Raw genomic sequence first — 25457 nt, forward strand, 5'->3', positions numbered from 1 at the left:
TTTACTCGATTAACTGCTGCTGTTAAGCTTCCAAAGGCGAGCGCTGTAAAGGGTAACTTGCCAAAAGTTTAATAGCCTGATCGTTCCGAGAATAATGGAGTCAACTTAAAAGGGGGAACCGCGAAACTCGTTCACATGCTCCAATTGCTCATCAACGTGCTATCAGTTTTTCTATTCTTCTGCACTTGAGGTCGAGCAAACACAAAGCAAGATCGTGTGTTCAGAACAACGATAGATTCATAGCTACACAAGGAGAAAACTCTATGTCCATTTTCGTGCGTGGAGGACACGAATGCTTCACCGGTTGGATTGATCATGCAGTTCATTTTAAATAAATCAGACGATGCTCTGTTAAAAGCGGGACTTATTTTATGAAGCAGCAATGCAACAATAATTCCTCAAAATTGTTGTTTCATTTTCCCCAAAACAAATAAAAACAAATGAAATAAATTGTATTGCATTTTTTTCAAACCCTATGCATGAAATATATCATTCGCCCGTACAATTTTAAGTGAAAAAAATTCGCTCACTTGTATTGCATTATATTTATTATATAACTCGTTTTTCAACCTCGCACCACGAAATACATAACGACGTCGGATTAAACTTACGTATCTATAATAATGAACAATCTAGGATGTGAGCCGAGGTTGAGGAAATTGTATCTCATCAATTCATATATACTGGTTTTAATATATGAGGGACGATTTGACAAGCGATATAATGTATGTAAGGATCAAACTGTCACCCATAACGTTGTGTTCGAGTTTCATTAAAACCAGAATAAAGCGGATTTAATTGAATGTTTTAATTCCCAATCATGTACTAATGTTCACTAATAATCCCTTTTACATAGATAAATTGTACTGTAAAAAACTCACTCATTCTAATAGAATATAATTCCACTAGTTATTTCTTAGCAACCTGACTTTACCAACGTTATAGTGCACAAATTCGACTAATTGGTCATTCGAAAATTACTCGCAAGTATATAATTACTGAGCAAATAGCTGAATTTTAAAACTCTACGGAAGTTAATAAGCGTCGAAGTAGTTATGGTATCATTACTCTTAATTTTTACGGCTAATTACGCAGGAGCTTCTCTCAGTCACAACAGAGAACGCCTGTCATGGTAGCATGATTGAAGAGCGTCGTGCACTTCTTGAGAGCCTCCCCCCCGTAACGATACTTATTTCTCTACAAGATTAAAACCTTAATTTTCTACAAGCTCTTAACCAATACATTATTATATACGAACTCGTATGTACTTGATGAGAGCAATAGTACTGCAGAAAGTACTGCAATAGTACTGCAGAAAGTACTGCAAGAGTACTGCAGAAAATACTGCAAGAGTACTGCAAAAAGTACTGCAATAGTACTGTAGAAAGAAAGAAAGCAATAGTCCCAAATAGCCGTTGCAGTTGTGAGACAGGCAAATAGTTTCAAATAATAATTACAAGTCAACTGTAAGCAGACATCGTCAGTGAACAAACTACGAGGCATAAAATGGTTCCCAATAGTCGTTAAATGTCAACCATGAGAAGATCTCTTTAGTGTAAGAGTTGTGAGGTGAGTAATAGTTATATATAATATAGTTACAAGCCCGTTATAAAGAACCCTTGACCGTCTAATGGCCAATAAATATTTTAGAACACCATAAAAATAATGAAGTAAGTAAGTAAACGCTATGGACTGGAAAATGTAATTTGGCAGCAGCTTTCAGTGAACAGCTAAGTGGGTTGGACTTTCTATAATAGAACAAACGCGCACAACCGCATGTCTGTTCACGGTCACGCCGGCTATGCACTTAACACAGCTCACGACCGTCACAAGAACGTCTTTGTGACGAGGTAGACGCGTGCCCTCAGCGCTTAGTTCGTTATAGCTCGGTGACAAGCTCTGCATAATAACGGTGACCTGTCACTGCCTTCATTAGATGTGTCCAAAGTGCCCAACATATGCAGCGGTAACTTTAAGAGTTACCGTAATAGATAATAATTGTTTTAATAATAATAATGCAACGGTAACTTTTTCGGAATCTTTATGTCATATATTTTTTTAGAGGTTTAGTTGCTCATTTTTGTTGTAATAAACTTTTATGATTGGTTAACCATTTGTTTAGTGATGAAAGTTGTCATTGTAACCGAATTTAGGTAATGAGCACGCAAAATCGAAAGGACAAAAATCGGTCGTTAATGCCTTCAAATACGAATAGTATTTGGACACCACTGAGAATTATTCGTCTTGCCAGTCTGAGGACGCGAGTTGGTTTGTTTAGAAAGAGATACGTTAAATGCTGAAGATATTTCATTTTACAGAACATTGAATAGAACTAGCTTTACATAAACAATTTTATCGGATTTATCCCAAGAAGAGCAATTTATAACCTTAGAAAATTGCAGAAGTGCTTTGAATATCAATCTTCATCGGTGCCGTTCAAATTGTTTTCAACTTTTATTCGGAACTTTTCAGCAGTTATGGCAGAAATAATATAAATTTTTACAAAATTTCCACTGCCAAGTATATTAATCTGAAATTTTAATCGTAATAAAATCTTGTTTTCTTCCGGTTTTGCCTTGTGATCATTCCACAACGTTAACATTAGGTGCATAATGAAGTGTGTGCTGTATGCCTGTATTACTCACCTATTTCTCAGAAACTCTCTGAGTTCTATTTTTCCACAAAGTTGAAAGCAATGATCACTAATCAACTGATAGAAGTGAACACAGTCTGAACTCCAAATACTTAAGAAGGGTTGTTGCATTTCTGAAGAAATGTTCCGGAGTGATCGGGCTCATTATGCCGTGGCACGGCGGTCACGGTTAAGAATGACCTCGGAAGGCCTGTTTGTTGGAAAAGCATCGCCTTAACTCTGCAGGCGGTCATGGCACGCATACAGCACAGGCACCTGATATTTACTCAGTAATGTTGGGCCTTAAATTAAGTGCATAAGAGATTCAGCCTACAGGAAGTTATACCTGCCAATGATATCTCGGATGATCATTAGAATTGTAATTGAAAGAGTTTAAAAGTCATGTACAATACGATGTTCTCAATATCGCTCAATGCATGTTGTATAGCCGGGTTAAATGGTTTTATCTTTAATACATTCTAGTAAAATCTCGATTTGAAACTCACTTTGGCATGCGAATGTTGATCATAAATGTCGACTTTTCAATTATTTGAATGTTAATCGTCTAAACCTCTCAAATTAATTATTCTCGTTTCCATATTCTAAGATATTAATTCTTAGCTCGCCTGATTCTATTCCGCCGTCAATAAAATTCGTCTGAAAACTTATACATTTTCTCATATTACAGTAAATAATTATTTGATTTGAAGCTCGCTCACGCTGATGGTTTTCTTACGATTACAAGCAGATCAAATATTTGAGTTCATAGTAAGCAAGTCTTATTTCAAGATAGACTCTGTGATGCACATCTCTATCGGTCACTCACAATATGCCAGGGTGAATGAAGTCGAGCGGTGCTGTCTGTGAAGTGTATGGCTTCTTTCATTTGTGTCTGTAGCGATAGAAGCTGAAAGCTGATACGAGGACTCGCCAATCCTTTCAATGTAGAGTTGTAGGACTGCGATGTGTATGAGAAGTTGCATTGATACGCGACGGAACTGCCGTTCGCTGTCATACACTTATACTTATACGTACGCATCAGTCCAAACGTTGAGCAGTCTATTTTAGCCCGGAAGCTTTGCGAAAATGGAGAGATGTTAATAAGATATAATATTAGTATAATATAATATTAATAATAATATTTAACGTCTCAAATATCGAAAAATTCTGTTTCAATATCTTTTTAGGGAGGTGAAGAAGCTGGATGTCGTGGGCAGTTACTTCCCGGACTCATCTCATTACCCAGATCTCTGCTGGATCAGATACGTATGAGATGATATATGGCCTTAAATTATCAAAACAGTAACCAAGCCATCTTGGTTTCCTATGCATGTTTGCAATCATTGAGGAATTAAAATAGAATACATTCTAAAAAAATTATAATGTAATCTAGTCTGATAGAGCTGCTGTAGACCACTGTGCAATATTAACTCTTATTTAGGTTTATACTTGGCAAGTCAATATGAAAGTGCTTGACATGAAAGTCAACCCATTATTTTTTTTTTCATTGTTCTCGGTATTATTATATTTCTTATTATTATTTTTATTATTATTATTACCAGTAGATGTAGTATTCATACTACTTTTTTATAATAATTCAGATGATTGTTATCCATCTGATCGAGTTTGAAAAGTTAAACTCAACCAAAGCAACGCATCTTTGGACAAGATACAAACAAAATAGCCAGGAAAGGGAATAGGGACGCTGGTAATGGCTGCGTCACAAGACGCAGACGCAGTCAATGGCCTTAGTAGTACTAAGCTAAATTATAGGCATATAATAAAGAGAATAATTTGGGAAGGGAATGTAAGACAATAAAGAAATACTAACGGAATGAATAAATTATAAATATGTAACGAAGCCCAGCGTTTATTTAAATGATATTTAGATAATATCCCGATGAACATTTATCATTAAAGGTAAGATTGGAATTTGAAACATTTTTCATTAAACGTAAGATCGGAATTCTATTTTCATCATGCCATTTACGATCAACCATTTCATCAAAACCCTGAAAGTAATGAACAATCAAGGAAAATGATCATTTACGAGTTAATTAATAAATGAAGAAGGTAGGAACTACAAGATTACACCGGAAATGGAGAGACCGAAGCAAGGGGAAGTTGCGTGACTGTCACGAGGGGCAGTCACGCGTCCCAGTTATTAGTCTGAGCGTAAATAAATTGGGCGCAAGTACAGCATTTCTTGTGCCTGCCAAAAACAACCGTCGGCCGCAGCTCGAGGTTTCCGATACCACGACCGGTGGAGTCGAGGCGATGTATTTAAATGTAGGTATTAGGGCTGCGGATATCTGACGTTAACTTTATAGTGGCAATACTGTTCAGTATCTAAGAAACTTGAAATTGTATTAGAAATATGTGAATAATTTATAAATCTTAAACCGATGACGAGTGTGGCGGGGAAATCCTATTACACACTAGTACATAATTGACATCTAATTACGCTTGGTTTTCAAATATTGTTAAGTACACAAGATGTTAGTCACCGTTGAAATAATTGACATATTTTAATATCCTTTAATAATAAATGTGTTGATAACTGAACGAGCACAGGACTGTTCCTGGAGTTAAACTGATGGATTAAGAAGCTCATAAATTGTGTAGAAGTCCATCAATCATCCCAGACTCGATGAATCCTTTCGAATGCCAAACCCGTGTCGTGTTGGGAATTACTCCCAACGCTGGAGGTAAACCTCTTCTAATATTGAACAATTGCTAATCTTTCAAATGGATCAAAACAAATCGATGATGATTCAAATAATTTAATCAGATTTAATCATTGCATGGAGTTCTTCAGCATTGAAGGTCCCAGATTTTAATGTAGGTCTATCGAAAATTAGAACTATTTTACGGTCCAGGCGGGCACGCAGGACGGAAAGACGATATACTGTACGAGAAATTAATTGAATTACTAACGCGCTAAGGTCGAACATTGTTCAAACATTCAACTATGGAAATGTAACAAATAAAATTCAGGAAAACTACTCACCTTATTTTAGCAAAAATGAGTTCACAGCCTCAGTGGAGTGTTTTCAGGGTCGATCAGTACATACTTGCGAGATCGCGAGTGAAAATAATACACAGTTTTCAATTGCGGCCACACTTCAATCTGTTGAAACCCGCGTTAGTTCAATAGTTTAAAAGTCGCCACAGATACGGAATTTGAAGGCACCATAGATAAAGGCTCAAACACTTAGGCAATTAATTAAGGCGAGTAGAGTTAAAGTTAAGAGTTAAAGCGTGACCTGCAAACCGGATTAAGTTTCCAAAAGATACTGGATAGATTTACCGTTTGAACAGCACTTATTGAAGTTTATCTTCGCAAAGTAAATTCACTTTAATTTGAGGTTTATTTAAATAAACTAACATTCACATTTAGCGGGCGAGCCAAAGCGTTCACAAGAAGTGAAAAATGTTGGCACCCAAAATTAAAGTATAAATTATCAAGGGTTGTGCACATCAATTAAAATTATTAGAGTAGAAAAAAAAGGAAGCTACGGGACACCAAGAATTAACACTGGAACAGGTAAGCAGGCACGAGTTTTAAGGCCGGTGCCTGATGAAGCGCTGGTAACGCAGGTTAAGATCTCACTTAATGTAATGTAATTCCGACGACCGCGGCTCGGTCTTTCATAGACGAGCGAACACTGCTTCTTAATCGTAATCCTTCAGGAGGCCTGGTTGTGAATTCTTCCCAACAGTACATTCAAGCAGAAATTCGAGAAGACAATCTTACAAATTTATTTAATATTTGCGTAAACCACTTCCGATTATTTGTAATAATAACCATTTAATAGTTCGCAATAATTACTATTTTTGCTTCAACCCCTTAAATTAATACAAAAATTCTCGCAATAAAACATCTTGATCACGATCGAAGGTGTAAAGTAATGAAGATATTTTCCAAGGGCAAAGGTCGGGCAGGTCTGCCGCGGGACGAAATGAATTCAGATTGATGGATCAATTTAAATTCAGAACAAACGAGAAGAGGGACACGCTCATTTATGCTGTTGTGCCTCTATAATAACCGCCCCATTGTGATGTTTGAATTATTGACTTTGAGTATACGTTGTTATTAATTAATCCTGCAGTCGTTTTTATTTTTATTGCACTTATTGATGTTTAAATTTGCGTCGTAACCAGCTGAAAGACTTGATCTTATAATCTTTTATACAGTAGATAGGAAACAAGAGATAGGATTGAACGAATAAAACAAACGGCTTATTTATCAGAACGTGGTTTCCTTCTCAATTTCGATGTGGAATTGAAGAACGAGCAAAAATGCGTGCTTTTAAATCAAGTATACGTCTGCAAAAGACTATTTCTTAGCGTTCGTAAATTTATATGATTTAAATATCAGTCATTGAGTCAGCTTCATCAGATAATGTCCTCGCTACATTCTGGACATTCACGACCCTAAAGCTTGAAGCCCCATACGTACGAGACGAAATAACTTTTTGCACGTGTTCGAATTGGTGCAATTGGAAGTCAAATTTATTTTAAAACAAAATCAAGACTGAGATTCAGCTACAACTGCTACATTGTTTACGATGACAGTTCATATCAGACCTAGATTCTATGGTAATGATTATTTAAACGAGCGATTTTCAGCGTTCAAAAACTGATGCATGGGAGTTTCATATTCTGACGGTTCCTTAGCAGTGGCTAAAACTTTCAAGCTACAGCAAAGCTTAAAATAGATACTTGCGGTTGCCCTCGAGTTGCGAGTCATGTTACGTACGCCTGCCTAAATTCATGTTTTCGCACGTAAACTTAATTAATAAAATTTTCAGTGAACCATGTGAATGGTTTGATGTTCAATATTGCCTGTACAGAGTTAATTTGGTGAAGACTTTACAATTATTGCTGTAGCATTTGAAAATTACATGATTGTAAAGGTAGCAAAATTTTACAAAAAATATCAAATAGATATATGGGGGGAATAAAACTTTGTGGACGGATGAAATTTTAGAAATTTGATTGATTTGTTTGCCATCCGACTAAGTATGAAAAGAGGTCCAATCACACATCAATAACAGGATTTTTAAGAAAGTAAACGCTTAAACTTCGGTTTATAAAAATATTTGCGTTCGATGAGACGGAATGGACTTGATTCTGGATCAATTACGCTTAGCATAGCAATTGGACCACCACTTGCCACTCATCGAAATATAAGTTCCTTAACTGTGTGAACCTGATGTCCTTTTTTTTTGTTATTGTTCCAAAGGAAGCACGAGCAACTTGAAAATTTGGAAGGACATTATTTCAAACAGTTCTTGACGCCAGTGACACAGAAATGATTACTATACAAGTTTCTAGTCGTTCCCAACAACACTTAATGCGAAATAAATTGCTGGGAAAAATCACGATAGTAAATGCGTTCGCAAGGCATGATCCATGCAGAAAATTGGACAAGCTCTTGGAATGCAATTTTGAAAATAGATCAATTAACTAAATAGATTTCCACCCGTCAGTAATTTATTCCTTTGACCAAAGAGAGTCACTAGCAGTCGTTGATTTTTTCGAGTCTTTTCCTTTCTGCGTGATGGTTAACATGATGAAAAACATTAAAACAATTGAGTGGCCTGAATGCAATCAGGTTTGATCACTGATTCTAGCAAATTATCGGATACGGAAATGAAATTTTTAACAGAGTTGAAATTACAAGCGGGGAATGTCGAAGATTGAAATTGGTGACTGCAGATGTTAACAAAATTTACTGTTTTTCGAACGTAATTGTATACGGCGAGCTAGGGAAAAGACTTCGATCACGGTTAACCAAAAAGGGAAGAAAAATAATTCTAAAAGTATTTTCGGATAAAACCACATATCTGTAAAACGACTTTATTCTGACAACAAATAGGCATAAAACATTTATTCTGACTAGGTCATGGCATGGAAATATATTTTCTTCCCATCGTCGAGTCGTACAGGTCGGCCTGCTTATCCTCGCGCATGAGAAGCGGCCAAGCTAGCACCGCGCAACAGTTCCCTTGTTGTTTCGTCCCCTCTACAAAAGCAGGCTCGACACCACACAACTTCCTGGGTGATGGATGCGCTGTGGTAAGATCGCTGGCTGATCACACGACAGAAGCAGGCTCGTGTTTTGATAATCAGAGCAGCGATCTTTCCGGCTAGCTGCGCTGCTCGTATGAACAAAGGACAACTGCTGGAAATATTCAATTGAGATGGACGTCATCTCTACCTTAAGATAATTCTTACTGTCCGTTTGGCGGTATGTGCTAATGGAATAGTGCATACTGCATAGTCTAAATCATGTTGTGAGATGAGGTGAATAAAAAATTTATGAGCAGCAACTTTCCCAACAGTCTATTGTTTGACTGTAGAAAGCATACGCTTTCAATAGTGAAGTTGTTTGCTTCTTCTATTTGGGTACATGGCTGTAAAATGATCAGGTAAGATACAATGGATGAACTTTCGTATTTGATATTGCAAAGTTTCTTGCCGATGTTAGTTATCTCAAAATCGCAGAATTCTTACTGGACTTTACATATTGAAAGGTCAGGTCCTACAATACAATAGACTGAAAGGTCAGGTAGGATACAAGATCAGGTAGGATACAATTGGGAAGCTTTCGGCAAGAACGCGAGGTGTCGAGTTGTTTGGAAAATATCGTTTATATTAGGGCATTAAAAATGACGTCGCCTTCAATGATACATAAGTCGCCACTCTGCAGATACTTCACTTACCTCGCCGCTCGTCACTAAAGCCGTATAATGGTTGTCAGAATTACGATTTGCAGAGTTCGATTGTCACATAATAACTACGAATCTTTTTCGATCGCGCTAGAAAGTTGTGGGTTAGTTTTGTTAACAATATTGATCGTTTCTTTTGAAGGCCGGTGATATGTGGCGAAGTTAGTTGTATTGTCGAGTAGTGCCTTATTCCTCGGCGGCAATGTTGGTTTAATACCTTAAAACAGTAATCGCATTCAACCCCACAAGTTCGACTCAACTTTGTTGTTCAAGTTTTTCTTTGCGCTGTATTCATAAATTTTTTATAAACGGATTAAAATCAGTGCAATCGAACATTTACTATTTATTGAAGCGACATCGAGTATCGTGTTGTCGGCGACTGCTGCTCCCACGCTACTCTATTTGTTCCAAGTTTGCGGCCAGAGATGCGAAGACGAGGAAGTCATCGCAGAAATCTTATTTGTTCTGCCTTTTATATCGGTATGAATGATAAGGTCATACTTATATGATTGGCTGACAGTTGAATGAATTAGAATATGTTGGAATAAAATCCCGGCTGAGCGGCTACGACGAAATCAATTTTTAAAAAGTTATGCTTAGAAAAAAATGTATTGAATAACAAAGAAACATAAAAAATCTGACTAGAAGCGAGAACATTTTATACCTTCTAACTGGGGCTGATTAAGATAAGATAAATGGAAAATATTCGCAACAATTCGCTATGGAATTTTCGCCAAAAGTGCCATGTGAATTTGAACCATTAAATGCGAATGCTTTCATTTTAAAAGGTTTGCAGAGCAATGATCATCCTTTTCTTCATCGAGCTGCCGAAGTTTTTTCTAATAAGTAGGTAAAGATATATAATTGAAAGGACTTCAGGAGTTTATTAATCAGTGACAATTATCATATACGTCACACTCAAAATAAACAGCTGAGAACAAAATTTTACATTGATATTTTCAAGTCTTATTCGCTAGAGGAGTCCGAGCTCTCACTTAGATTTTTTCTCGCTTTCTTCTCTTTAGAAGATTTTTTATTTTCTTTGCGGGATTTGTGCTTATGCTTCTTCTTTTCTTTCTTCTTCTTCTTCTTCTTTTTGTGGTCTGCATGTTCTTTAGTTCTTTCAACGAGCTTCGTGTCATCAAATTTCTTTATACCAGGAACAGCTTTCTTCTTCCCCTCACGTATAACCTGCAACGGACTGACAAAATTTGGCGGCAGCGCAGCGCCGTACGCGTCGCTGGAGTCAACAGACGAATTTGAGTCGTCAGACGAGCTTTCGAGGACTCGACGCACTGACTCGGACGTACTTTTTATCTGTGGCCTAGTTTCAGTTCTTGTGCTTTTATCTGAAGGATTATCTCGGCTCTCAGTTTTATCAATCGAGGCCTTATCATCTGGAGGATCAGAAATTAATTCTCGGTACTTGTTGAGTTCTGCAAAATCGATGTTGGCAAAAATTCCACCTGCTCGAGACTGGGTAGGCTTCGTCACCAACTCCGACGGAGACCTGGAGTTACTAGCCGCATTTTTCTCGTGTGGATAAGTTTGGCCTGAGCGAGAAATAGAACCATGGCCCATACCAGCATCAGTAGCCTGCTGTTCGAATCCCCTTCTGTTTGAAGAATGAAATTCCGAATTCGTTCTAACTGATTCATCATCAACATTATTTTTACTGCATTTTTGTTTGTTATTTGCCGATATCGAAGCATGCTCGCTGTTGGAAGATTTTGTTGCCATCGTTGGATATCTGTCAGGGTCCGAGTGTTCACGTAAAGCCATTTGCTTTCGATCACCATTATCTTTTTCAGACCGAGATAACAATAAATGTTTGGAACTGCTGGTTTGGATGGAAGAATTTTTCGCAGTTTCTTCATCGCTGTGGTCAGACTCAACCACGAAACTAAGACTGGATTTAACCACAGACGCCGATCTCTTTTTCTTCTTATCAATCTTTTCAGAACCGTTTTCAATCTTAGCATCATCTCCGTCGCCTTTGCTTTTCTGAGACACAAATATGTGTTTTGGAGGTACAATCAAGGTATCTCCCTTGTCGCCAGAGTCTTCATTGCTCAAAATTTGCTTAGGAGGTTGAAATTCAAGATCATCTTCATCACGCGGTTCAAATCGACTCTTCCGAGTTCGCTGCGATGGTTCGTCCAATTTTCGTTCATTTTCACCAGCATTGCGAAGAGACTTGGACGAATTTGGCAATTCAAGCTTTTTATTTTCTGGTTCAGAACTTTCAGAGTCGCTCGATGAGGACGACGAGTCTTGAAAAATAGCCTTGAAGAGGTCAATAGTCGGAGGCCCTGTAACCGATACCTGGAGAATAATGACGACTGAATTAATGCTTGTTTGTCAGAGAGGGATTATGTTCGTCAGGAGAGGGATCATCAACGAAAAAAAATCTAGCACTATATAATTAATTTTCTGTGAGCATGAGAGTTTGCGACTTACAGAGTGTAATTTTCAACCCAAATGAAGCTAGAAAATTTTTAATAGAAATTCAATATTTCATACATTTTATAAATATTATCTATAATAAGGAACTTTCCTTCAAACTTCTCGCAGCTAAAGCAAGGTATGGTTAACACAAAAATGCTGCATCATAACACGAATATAATGTTTGGTAATTACGATGATCACTTATGGAATTTACTAGTAAAACAAATTCTCATCATTCTAAATTTTCAGTTTCCTATGAACAAATTTCAAAATTTTTCGTAAAGGTCATCACGGAATCCTTCGCAAACAAATAAATGTTTGCGATATTTACTTTCATTTGCAACCGTACGTTTCAGTTTGTTCAGCTAGCTTCATAGTGCGACATGTTTTCAAAATAACCATTGTTTTTCACTCTCAAACCACGGAAGTTCTCGGATGATTTTGATTTGATATTTGGTGAAATTTTGGCTAATGACACATCAGCTCCAATGCTGACCGCTCGATGAGTTTGTATTTTTCGTCCCACCTTCAAGCCGTAAGTCTCCGGCGTCTCAGGCTCCAGATCTTCGTTGGAGGGGACCGTGACAGCGGCGACTGAAGAGGTCGTGGTGGCAGCGACCGGCGGAGGTCGTGAGGGCGACGCAACGCGCAGGACATCAAGCCCGTCTCTTGTGCCACTCTTGCCAGACGAAGACATCACACCAACGTGGCGAGAGCTGAAGCGATCAGAGGCCATACTTTCAAAACTCGCTAAGTGAACGTAAGTACTTACGTTCTTTTTTTCTTGTCTATGATTGAAGAATTTTGCTTGAAAGGTCGTCAATGATTGGCTGATGAACTTACGATCTCCTAACTTTTTTTGAAAGTATAGGCCCAGGAGATGTGATTACGGTGTGAGAACAATGAATGCGAGGCGAGGAACATTTGGGTGACATCGATTTATTACAATATTGAGTTCGTCAAATCAAAACAATCAAATTGAACAAGCAGTTCATCTCAAAGTCACTAGGCTCACAAACTAGATAAGAATTAGAAATCAACAGATACTAGAACCAACAGATACTAGAACCAACAGTTACTAGAACCAACAGTTACTAGAACCAACAGTTACTAGAACCAACAGTAACTAGAACCAACAGTTACTAGAACCAACAGTTACTAGAACCAACAGTTACTAGAACCAACAGTTACTAGCAGAGCTGGGCAGCGCTACTTTGAAATGTAGCGGCCGCTACCGCTACAATTGCTTAAATGTTGCGCGCTACTGCCCACCTCTGGACTAACAACTAACATGTTGACACTAGTAACAGGCTGAGGTTGACAACATTACACTGAAATCTTTCGTACAGTTTCATTCTGTAATTTATATTATGTATGTATCTGCTGATTTTTAAATAATATTTAATACTATTAAGTAAAATCTAAAGGCTTTATCTATAAATGTAGCGGTAGCGCTGTAGCGGTAAAACCTCGTATCGTTACTTGAATATGTAGCGGGCGCTACCGCTACCGCTATAATTGATTAAATGTAGCACCGCTACCGCTACTGAAAATGTAGCGGCCACTAGTAGCGGCCGCTACTGTAGCGCGCTACTGCCCACCTTTGGTTACTAGAACCAACAGTTACTAGAACCAACAGTTACTACAATTAACAGTTACTAGAACCATCATTCCCACCGATTATCACCCATGTTCCTAAAACCATCATTCCCACCGATAGCCACCCAGTTACTAGAACTATAAAGATAAACCAAACGTATATAAATATATCGTATTCCACTCACTCTGGGAAAGGATGTGGCACGTTGAAGCGCTTGCAGAGCGTCTTGTCAGGATGCCACTGCATCACGGAGAGCGTCAGTTTACCGAACATGGCGTTGCTCGCAGCTTGCATACGCGGATCACTGCTGGCGGCAGAAGTGGAGGTGTCCTCCAATACAGACTCCTGCTTCGGCGTCAGCTGAGGATTTACCTGTACTCGCGAAAAATGTACAAATTTTATCAAGGTGCAACTGTACACGCGGAAAACGTATCAATTTTATCTCTTCGTACCTGTACTTAAGAAAAACGAAACAAATTTCAGTTAAGTTAGTCTATCGATTGTACACGAGACGTCTCGCGAGAATGAAAAACAGAATTTGAATGTGATATTTTAACTCATAATTGTGGAAAAGAAAGAGCAATTTTTTGGCCGTAAATTGGAAATAAAACCAAATGTCTGATGTTAGCAAGTGATTGCGTATTTTAGATCGTGAGGCCTCGTGTATTAATTACCCACCTTTTTAATATTCATGTTGAGGCCATCTTTCAACAACGGAGTACTCTCTCCCACAGAGCTCGAGACAAATCTGAAATTAGCAAATAGTCAAAATGAGATTAGACGGATTTGCAGGCAATATCTTGATATCACTACAATTCAAGCATTATTCTATATGTTTGAACAACCTTTCAATTAGTTATTTACAATTAGTCGCTGCCACTACATGCCAATTTCGTCTGAAGTCCAAACCAACTATCAAAATATGCTGATAGCCAGTGATAGGGAAAATTAAAAATCCTTGAAAAACACACTTGTCTTCGGTGTAAATTTTCCAGTAATTGCCCGATTGGTTAACGATATGCTTAAAAAAAATAGAAAAACGCTAATGAGACCATGTGAGGAGCTACGAGCTGACGTAAAGCAAGTATACGACGTAAGGATTAAAGGGTAAATCAAGGCCGCGTTCAATACGTTGAGCATCAAAGCGTTGCGGCAGCGCAGGCTAATGAGAGCCACACCCTCATAATAACTCGGCGGCTACAGCCTTTACTTATGCAGGTCACGGGAACAGCATCAACCTAATCCAATAAGACATGGACGAGGAATTAAAATTTCCTTTCGAGGAATTAATGAGAACGCAGGAGTAAATATGAACAATTACGGACTAATTAACCTTACAGACAAGAAACTTTACTTCAAACTAACAACGACTTTGAGATGCCTAACTAAACATTTAATTGAAAAGATCGCACCACTCTTAATGAAAGAACGATGAAAAATCATTTGAAATCGTATTTTTTCCTGTCGTTAAAAGTCTCGAACGGGCTTCATTTTTTGTCGTGACTTGCTTTATAAATCTTAAAAAAACTCCATAAAATTTTTCTGTAGTAACTAACAGCCATTTCAGTGACATTAATGAGCAATATTTACTAGCAGTTACGGCCGCTCATCAATACCATGCAGTAAGAGTAAAGTCCACGGCCCTCGTTCGTTTCAAATAACTACGTACAGCCATCCATCAGTAAGCGGCAGGCGTGAGAGCCAGCAAAACACTGGTAATAGGGGAGCTTCCCTCGCCGTATTATTCATATCTGAGTCTCGCTACAACACGGCGCTTAAAAATCAGCCTGCCGTACTTTACGTTTTTCACAGGTAAATTTTAATTCAGAGAACTGAATTTGCATTGGTCTAAAAACACTCTGAATGAAGTTTCAACAATATCACACGAAAGACTTTCCAGTAAAAGAGAAATTTTTTATTCAGACCAGTTTAAGGTTTACTAAATTCAAATGATTACGGGGAAATAACTAACCAACACGTCAATGTATCCTTTCGACGCCTCTTCATGTAATATAAGAAATATCTACCCATTTTAACCGAGACGCTTCCCAGGTGAAGACAGTAATTATCTAACAAAATTAAAATCCTAATGATAATTTCCAACAGTCAAATAAAGAATTGGAAGCAATGGCAGTTTGTGAGGTAGATCAAAAGACGATCAGACCAATTTTCAGAACACAAAAAATTTGCAAAATAATTTTTGAGTAGTTGCAGACATATGCCACGTGTAATCACTGTCTGTGGAAATATTACAGAGCTGCTTGGCTGCATTCACAGTTAAGAGTTAACGAAAATATCAGTTTACATTTACGCGAATACTAAAAGTAAGGCATTTAAGTAAGTAATAGAAAAGAGCTTTTGCTCGCGGTAAGAAAGTTTGGGAAAAGATAGCGAGCGCCGGCAGCGGTGCATCCAAGGCACGAGACAGAGAGCGCAGGCAGCGGTGCAGCTAAGGCACGAGGCAGAGAGCGCAGGCAGCGGTGCAGCTAAGGCACGAGGCAGAGAGCGCAGGCAGCGGTGCAGCTAAGGCACGAGGCAGAGAGCGCAGGCAGCGGTGCAGCTAAGGCATGTGTTTACACAGGTTCTCCGAGTGACAGGCGTCCTCAGGCATTGGCAGTTGATGAGCGCTGGGCTTTAAAGAGCATCGCCGCACTGACAAATTGACGGGAGAAATGCTGTTAACTGCCAAGCCTGATTCTCGGGCGCTGAAAGATCGCTTTGCTTTTGAGGCTACCACGGGTAACTGACATCGACGTTATGGAGTGCGTTCCTGTGTTGCAAGCTAACTGACGTTTGTCAAGAGATAGCTCGATTAATATAGCTATTGCTAATTCGGATTCTAGCACGAGAAATTAGCATCCGTTTCGAGTGCTTTCTGGTAACATTTATTCAATGAAATTCTTTCAAGCAGAAGTGAGATGCCAATGGCAAACGTCATAGAAGTTTAAACGAAAATATTAATAAAACTCGGCTACGATGCTATAGTAAGTAAGAACATTGTCTTGGTTATTATATAATACAATCTTGAAATATTTAATGATGTTTTGCAGTGGTAAAAAATCACATAGCTTTTACGCCAGGGAAGAGCGGATTATTGTCTGTATGTGAGGGATATTTTAAGGATAAATTTTTTCATCCCCTGATCAGACAACGTGTCAATTTCGACTAGACAGCATAGATCGAACAAATGATTTATTGACTGCAAGTCAACGAATGCAGACATTGGAAAGGGTCACATTTTTGACAAGTATAAAACGCATCCTTACCTTGTTGCCATAGCAAACGTAAGAGGCTTGTAGAGTAAAGCAGCGCGTTCAAATTCTTGAATTTCCCGGTCACGCTCCCACTCCGTCAAAGACGCAGGCTGCGTCTCGTTGTAACGACCTGCGCCAAATAATACACTTTAATGAATAACGTGATACTGAAAAAAAAATACAAAAAGTCCGGGGCTAGACAAAAAAGATGTCACTTATCATTCATTACTATCAATTTTTAAAGCGATAATAACGATTGTACAAATTTTAAACAAAAACTATTACTACCGCAAGCATCAGTTCAAATCTGAAGTTACACTCCTACTTACGTGCAAGCGTAAAGGTACGGTTTAATTGGCCCTGCTGTTACATGCATGCTCTGGGTGTGAATAAGAAACATACTTACTTTTAAGGCCTTTCTCGGTCATCCTGAGGAAGAGCTCGTATCTCTTCTGCTTTTGAGGATCGCTGCTGAATGGCTGATACTGAGCTCCAGCTTTCGAAGGCTGGGCCTCGTCTGAGAAAAGCTCAGGAGGAAGAGGCGATGAGACTCTTTCATCAGGAGGCGTAGAGGCTCTCACGACAGGAGGCTGTGCGCCCTTTACGCCAGTTCTCACCTGGAGAGTGAAATGGCCGGAAAAAGTAAATCATCACTGCAATATAAATTCAGCTAAGCGCTGATAAGTCACATCGTCAATAGTATCTCATTTCAAATTTTCAATTCACATCTGGTACAATTTTAGTCTGAATGTAGCCGATGGACATCAAGGGTCGTACTGTAAAAAAATAGGAAATAGGAAAACCTTCAGCCAATCACTAACGGCTTTTCAAGCCAAGCCCACCATTCAACGATGAGAAATCGGCCGCTACGTGTACTTAGACCACTACGTGTACCTAGACCGCCAAGTGTACTGTACTTAGAATGCTAAGTGTACTTAGACCGCCAAGTGTACTTAGACCGCTAAGTTACTCAAGCAAGTTGTGATAGTACGGCCCAGGAAGATAGGTTCTGACCTCGACACTAGTTTCGCTGCCCGCCATTATGCGGTAGCGGTCGTGATAAGTCAAGTCGTGGCGTCCCAGTCCGCGCTGCTCGTGACTACGACCTGAAAACCTAGGAAAATCAAGAGTGTTAGATTCAGAGCACAAATTTTAAAAGGATGTTACGTATCTTCCATTGTCAATATACGCTAATGTAATTGATTCTTTGTCCCATTAATTATTCAACAAATATGAACGCTGTGGCTTGTTTTTGAGAAGCAAGATGCTTTAACACACGGTGCTTGCATCTACCACTTTTTCGTAATCTCGCAAATGACATTAGTTTTTCTAATATTTTCGAAGTAAGATATCCAAGTTACGTCAGAGGAAGTTGAAAAATATCTTCCTTCACGAAAAGTCAAGGCAAAGTTATAAAATTCAATGATAAATGAACTCACCGTTTCCTGAGAGGTTTGTGCAGAGGCACAAACCCTGGAGGTAAAGCCGGCAAGGAAGGTTCAGCCGGAGGTGCTTCCGAGGACTTGCTTAGCACGAAACCTTCCAGAATTTCGCACACAGACCCAACCTAGGCGATACAGCAACTTAATCGTAAGGGATAACGAAAACCGGTTTCTTATAGCTAAAAAACATCTTAGAATGGAAAGTAATTTCAACCACCATCTACATTGTTTAATTACTGCAAATTCAATCATTAAATTGTCGAGAAATCTAAGAGAAGCATTTTTTTACATCGATCCTTTAAACTCACGCTGATGTTGCTGTTTGTGCTCGATGTTTTTGTAACGGCAGTTGCTGACCCACCCAATGTAAAGTTGTAGTCAGATAAGTCTTCTTGAGCATATATGTCTTCATCTTCTTCTTCAAAGGCACCGACGCCAAACGCCTAAAATATTTAGGTGCATGAGAGATACCAAGTGAATTCAGAGAACTAAAGCCAATATGAGACAACTGATGAAATTTGCGATATTCGAACAACACGTTTAACCAACCACAACTAGAAGAAATCCCGAATATAGGTAATAATTCATGCAGTTACCTGTCCTTTGATGGTCATTGTTTTCTTCTTCTCTGAGACAGAAAAAGGCTGCGATTCGCGCACTTTTCTCCCCAAGATGTTATCGCGACTCAAAGGCTTGTAACCCAATCCAAAAGTGTTGTCCTTGTTTTCTAAAACAGCTAATTGAGCAGACCCTGCTTCTTCGGGGGCAAACGTCACGTTGGAATAGCCGGCAGGCAACTCTGAGTCGGAATCCGAATTTCCGGGACCATCCACTGTTAGAAATTAAACAAAATAAACTGCGAAGTGCGGTGAATTTTCAGTCGAAATGCATTCATCATTGAAGGCATTGGAATAGAGATATCAAGTGTTTTAAATTATTAGAACAGCTACACCTTTCCAGCTCAAGAATCAATTGAAAGAGTAGCTGCCTGGGTAACTATCTTTTGACACCAGTAAGAATTGTGTGTGTTTTGTCCATTTTGGTACCGGCAACTTAGAAGTATAGTGGGTGATGACGCTGTGATCAACAAGTAAGAATTGTAAACGCACCTGCAGAAGAATGTGAAAATTTTTTGCCTTTCCTCTTCTTTTCTCGGTGTGAAAGACGCGGCCCAACTCCTTGTCCTTCTCGCCAACCCAAGCTGCGTAGGAGACGAACGCCCACACTTTTGCTGTATAAAAAAATATTAATTCACCCATTGTGAGGTTCGTCGTTGGATTTACATTAACAGAATGGTAATTTGTTATATTTAGGGCTTCAGAAATCAGAATGTTAATTTTAAAAATGATTGAGTGTATTTCAAATTACATTGGGGTTTTGATAATCAGTGTTGAGTTAATGGGAGTAGCAAACTGGGTTTTTTACATTTCATTGATAGGGTACCGGACATTAAAAATTTATCCAAATTTATCCATTGTTTCGAGAATGATTATAAAGAATACTGACATCACCTCACAACATACCAGTAATATCTTTCACTATGTTGAACAAAAATTTAATACCTTTATGACTAAGCAGTTTCTGAGCCCAGACCCTACCATGGATCAGTGGTGATGTCGAGCAGAACAGGAATTCCAGGAATTGGTCCTGTGCTGGGCATGATCCGCTTCCTCTTGCCATCACTGCTGCTGCCACCAGCATAATCTGCTATTGGTTGAAGTCGTTGCGCTGCAATGCCATGAGCACTCATGTCCTGCAAAATTTTGTTATTAGTTAATTTAAAAATGTTGCAGCATTCATCATTTCAATCACATAAAAATATCACATTTTCCAGTTACAAAAAGGAAAAAGCACCCAAGTTACTACTGCATAAGGCAGGGAATTCTCTAGCAGAAATCCAGACATCATCATTGTTCAACAGAACACTGAATTGGAGATCGTAAAACAGTTTACAAAGGTTGTAGATGTTATGAATAGACATCAGCAAAGCCATTCTGTCATTGCCAGAAAATCCAACTTTTTTTAATTCTTCAGCATTAAATGAGGTTTATGTGATAATAATTAGGTAGTGATTGTTTAACCAATTGTAACAATAAAGTTTGAATACTATGGACATGGCATTTCACATTTTCAGAGAACAAAATCAAGAGCAACAGCAATTTAAATCAGGTCTACTGTTATAAGGCATACCTATATAGCTTTACAAGATTAAAACTCACTTCTTCATCCATGAACATTTCAACATTTTGGGCCACTTTATCCTTATTTCTCTCAGATCTGGATGATGTGAATGTTGATGGAGTGAAGCCCTCCACACTACCCACTGTATTAAAGTGACCAGCAGAAAAGCCTCCGGTGAATGCACCATGGAATCTGTAAATATAAGAAACAAACCTTTTGTGAGTTTTATTGTAAATAAAGATAATTTGTGTGATAATTATGGTGCAAACATTTACATATAAAGTATAAACAATAACAATAATAACAGAGCAAACCTTTACATCAGGCCAGAAAATTGCATCAATCAAATGAAGGCTGCCATTGTCTAAGCACTGTTGGAGTACATTTTTTAATCTTTGCATCACTGAGTCACTAGTATTTCAGTGATATCATTCTACAAGGGAGTACTGAAAATTTAAGTTAACTTCACCAAACCAAAATTGAATGTATTTTAATACAGGAAGGTTTTTTAGGCTTTTTACTTCCACATCTGACAGAAATGAATGTCAAGGATGTGTAGTATCAACAACATGAAGCCATGGCCCATTACATCATCAGCCATGATAGAATTGTTTGGGAAACACTTCTCTGGCTACCTTGTCACTCCCATAGTGATAAGGGAAGGGAAAGTGTCACTCCACACCTCCCTTGAATACTCTAAAGCAGTGGTTCCCAAAGTGGGCGATATCGCCCCCCTAGGGGCGGTGGAAAGATTTTGGGGGGCGATAAGAAAGAAGAGGTCGGTAGGGGGGCGATATGGGGGGCGGCTGTCCAAAGTCAATGTCAGAAGTTCGAACATTTGTTAGACGATTTGTACACAACACGTGCAGCACATGACTCCCAGCGATGGTTTTTTTCTGTTTTTTTTTTTAACCTAGCTCTCCTGGGTTTACGTCTTGGACAAATTAACGGCCGGACTCAAGGCCGGTCTCACTGCCAATTTTCAAATTCAATGATCAAAGAATATATATCAAACTAATGAACTTAACTTGATGAAACTTGGTACACGTATTCATTAGGACCTAACGGTAATGTTTTGCTCGTGAAAATTGTTTGAATTTTGCCATCGTTCGTTTTTGCCATAGTTATATGCCAATATGGGCTGAAATTCACAGTGATCAAGTAATTTCTTCCAAACTACTGAGCAGATTCGAACGAAATTCTGAATTTACAGTCTTAACTAAAAATTTTTCGATTGTGCCTTCGTTCGCAATTTTTTTTTTTTCATTTCACCTTCATTCGTGATTTAAGCAGCAATTCGTGCTTAAATTCGCAGTAATCAAGAATTTTTTTTCCAAACTACTGAACAGATTATTATTAACTCGCAAACGAAAGCAAAATGGAAAAATTGTCACGAGCTAAACATCACTGTTGAGAGGTTATGTATTTTTATACAAAGTTTCGTTCTGTATTTTAGAAGAAATTTCTTGATCGCCGCGAATTTAAGAGACAAATTACCCGGCGATACGGGCCGAATATAAGGAAGTGTGAAATCAAGAATGACGGTGAAATGAAAAAAACTCGCAAACGAAGGTAAATCGAAAAAAAATTATAATCTAAAAAATCACCGCTTGGTAGTTAGGAATGTATATTCAAAATTTCGTTCAAATCTGTTCAATAGTTCGAAGAAATTCTTTGATCAATGCGAATTTTGGCCTGTTTCGCAATATACGCGCAACTCACGAATGAAGGTGAAATTTAAGAAATTTACAAGCTAAACATCACCGTTAGGTTCTGATGAATGCGTGTTCCAAGTTTCATAGAGCTGCGTTCATTTGTTTGGGAGATATTTGCTTGATAATTGAATTTGGAGATTGGTCGTGAGACCGGCCACGAGTCCGGCCATAAATTTGCCCATGACGTCCTTGGCTTCTAGTGCTGAAACAGTTAAAACAGCTGAAAAACATATTGGTTCACTAAATGGGGTTCTATTTGCCAAATACACATTTGTGTTTAACCTTCATCTTTTAAAATTTCAGCATACTAAATTTCAAGAGAGTGGCGTATGTCTGTGGGGGGCGCTAGAAATTCACTAGGGGGCCAAAGGGGGCGCCAGCCTGAAAAAGTTTGGGAACCACTGCTCTAAAGATTTGGCTACTTTGGTTGATTTCCAATTCTTAGTATGGCACTATTTGATGCCTATTGCCTACAACAATCAACCATGAGCAGTTTTTACACTTGATGTGTTTGACAAAGTGACGAAATATTTGACAATTCTGTCACTAAAATGAAGTTGGATGAGCTTCAGGTAAAGCTTGACACTTCAATAATATGCTCAAACAGTGCTTAGACAATGACCACAGTCTTTTGATAGATGCAATCTTCAGAGCAGCATGATAATGAAATTGGTACAGTGATCTGTGCATCCAAAATTATTTAAACTGATTTGTGGAATAGTTTTTTTGTTTTATTTTTTCCTGCTGCATCCTTTAGCTTTCATTAAAATAGTTAAGTTAATGCTAATCACAATCAAAAAAGGCTAAAAATGAGAGAGGTAACATTGATATACATATTACTTATTTGTAACAATAATATATTGGATTCATATGACTACTATAAACATGAGAAAAGAAGTAAGTATTGCTCAGACAAAACTTTGATGATTGTTTCTGGCATTTCCTGAATATCTGAGTGTAAATAAAAATAAAATGTTCCATTTTGAGAATTAAAGTACCTAAACTATGTGAATAATTATGATGTGGCAAATTATTAAGCTGGGATGAGGATGTTATAAGATTGTAGAAACTCACCGTCGCCTTCCTTGCTTATCTGCGACAGTTTGGTCCTCCAGTCTAGGGGCTTTCTTTGCAACAATGTCATCTGAAAAAATTACATGAATAGAATTAATTAATCTAGCTTAAAATTTTGTATCCTAATTAAATTTTGTATCCTCAAAATAATTAAACTTCACTAATATTTTCTAATGAGATTATGAATTAAAACTATTAGTCCACTTCATACCATTTTATAAAACATAGCAGTACCACAGTAACACTTATTATTTTTATGGCTTTGTGATAATTTTTATCACTTTAAAATAATTTAAAATTAAAAAAAATTATTAGAAGAAGTCTGCTGTGTAATAAGACTGGTTTGAGAAAATAGATGTTTTTTAGCTAATTTTCTACTTATTTCTATAAATTTTAAACTTTATTAACAATTACAATGCACTATGCAAACAGTTGGTCCTAAAATGATAAAATATTTACAGTCCAAAAGTATGAATGACGACTTCTTACAAAAATTTGGCTGCTTCATAGTCACATATTTCAAGTGAATTTTAAACCTCCTTGTTTAACCATGTAAATTTATTCCCAAATAGGATAGGAAATAACTAATCTAGCCAAAATCAGGTTTTTTCCAAAAATGGCATTAAACTCAAGTCAGACTCACTGTCTCAGAGCTCAAAAAATAATAGGCATTTTTCATATTAGTTGCAAGTTCCCATCTAGAAGTTTGAAAAACTGATGGAGTTTCCCAAAAATTACATACTATATGAGCTATAATTGCACAGAAAATTTGAAAAAATTACAGGCAAAATTATGCTGCTTTGTTTTTTCAACTAGCTATTGAAATGTGTTAAATTGTCTACAAGCAGACATTTTTAGTGTATTTTCTCATTTATGGAAAAAATGCACTATTGTGCTTGCCATGTCCATCCATCTGTCTGTCTGTCTGTCCATCCGTGACCTCAAGTTTTTGTCGACGAGAAAATGCGCTCTCTGTCACTCACTGCAGTCTGCACTCTGCTGTGAGTACCAAGTTAAATTTTTTCCTCATTCCTAGGCTAGAATCCCAGGTGGCTACTGCAGTTCTGCTTGATTTTCCAGTTTTGGTTGCAATATACTAATTCTTCAAAAGTTCAGAATCAGCTTTCATCATTTTGAAAATAATTTTTTGTGTTTTGATTCACAAATTTTCACATCATCATTCACATTTGAAGTTCAGAGGATCTGGACAGTGGAGTGAGTGGAGTCAGTGGACAATATAAAATAAACAGCAACACATGTTTATATAAATACTTAAGTAAGGAAAAAATTTTTGACTGCAGTTTTTGAAGCACTAAGTTTAAAATTTTGATTTATTTAAATAAAAATATATCGTCAAACTTACTTTCATCCAATTGAGCAACAGCAGTGCCATAAAAAGCAAAATCGTCTTCGTCATCACTCATAATTGAGAATTTGCTTAACCGATTGTGCGCACTGTTAATTAATAATGGGCGGTGGTAGTCGATCCGATTTTAAAGATATGAAGTCGTCCACCATGTAGGACCACACGCACACGGCTCAAGTCATCAAGTTAAGTGAAGATCAAGATTCCCGAAAAATGTATCCGGAAGTACGTAAACAAGAAGAAATCCGTTCTACCGGAAAATGCTGAAAGAAATTGGTTTGGATTTGGAACGTGGTGACTGAAAAAGGACATTCCAGAATCAGGCCTTGCCGCCTTCACAACGGCCGTAAGCCACGCATTGCATATTGATGCGTGGACATAGACTTCAAAATAAATTTTAATTAAAAAAAACACACTGGAATCTTACCGTGACCGAAAGGTTAAAGGAACATCTATCCTAATATGTCTAGAATAGAATAGAAGTGTCGGCATTGAAGAAAATAGGCCCATGGCCTGTTGCCGATTCCAGAATTTTTCGTGACTTGATTCACAAGGGATCCGGCCTTTGTAACCCGATCTTTTCATAACTGACGATTGATTGAGATAGCTGCTGGACTTAGTGCCTGGTCCGTAATTTGCTATTCATTTTAAGACTGAACTTGTGCTCCTGCATAGCTTCGTCTAGTCGGTTTTTGAAGGCGTTCAACCGTTCATACTCGGAGCGCCAACGATGCTGTCAGGTAGGCTGTTCCACATGTCGGTGACTCGAAGCGAGAAGAAGTTTTGTCGCTTGGATGTGTTATAACGCAGTTTTTTTAGTTTATAGCCGTGGACCCTGGTGTTGGTTCTAGTTTCAAATTCTAGTAATCCTTCTGGGACCTTGTATAAGCCATGAGTATACTTGTATGCTTCAATTTTACCGAAATTTAGTAGAGAGTGTTCAAAGACGCGCAACAAGAATAGTTCCGGGCTTGAAAGGCAAGTCCTATGAGGAAAGATTAAAGATTA

The 25457-nt window shown here is 38.0% G+C and overlaps 1 protein-coding gene across 1 annotated transcript; it reads right to left on the reverse strand.

Annotated features, from left to right (window-relative positions):
- Window positions 1–10236: 10236 nt before the first annotated feature.
- Window positions 10237–24659, reverse strand: LOC108667313 (G patch domain-containing protein 1-like). The gene is made up of 15 exons (XM_018154333.2): window positions 24447–24659; window positions 23084–23153; window positions 20333–20486; window positions 19712–19866; window positions 19223–19344; window positions 18710–18945; window positions 18422–18556; window positions 18111–18238; window positions 17686–17785; window positions 17078–17288; window positions 16684–16801; window positions 14096–14165; window positions 13602–13789; window positions 12344–12533; window positions 10237–11694 (listed from the first exon to the last, which is right to left on the reverse strand). The coding sequence occupies exons 1-15, from the start codon at window positions 24505–24507 to the stop codon at window positions 10336–10338; spliced, it is 3297 nt and encodes a 1098-aa protein (XP_018009822.1). The 5' UTR covers window positions 24508–24659; the 3' UTR covers window positions 10237–10335.
- Window positions 24660–25457: the final 798 nt, after the last annotated feature.

This window comes from Hyalella azteca, unplaced genomic scaffold (genome assembly GCF_000764305.2).
Source record: "Hyalella azteca isolate HAZT.00-mixed unplaced genomic scaffold, Hazt_2.0.2 contig17970, whole genome shotgun sequence".
NCBI lineage: Eukaryota > Metazoa > Arthropoda > Malacostraca > Amphipoda > Hyalellidae > Hyalella > Hyalella azteca.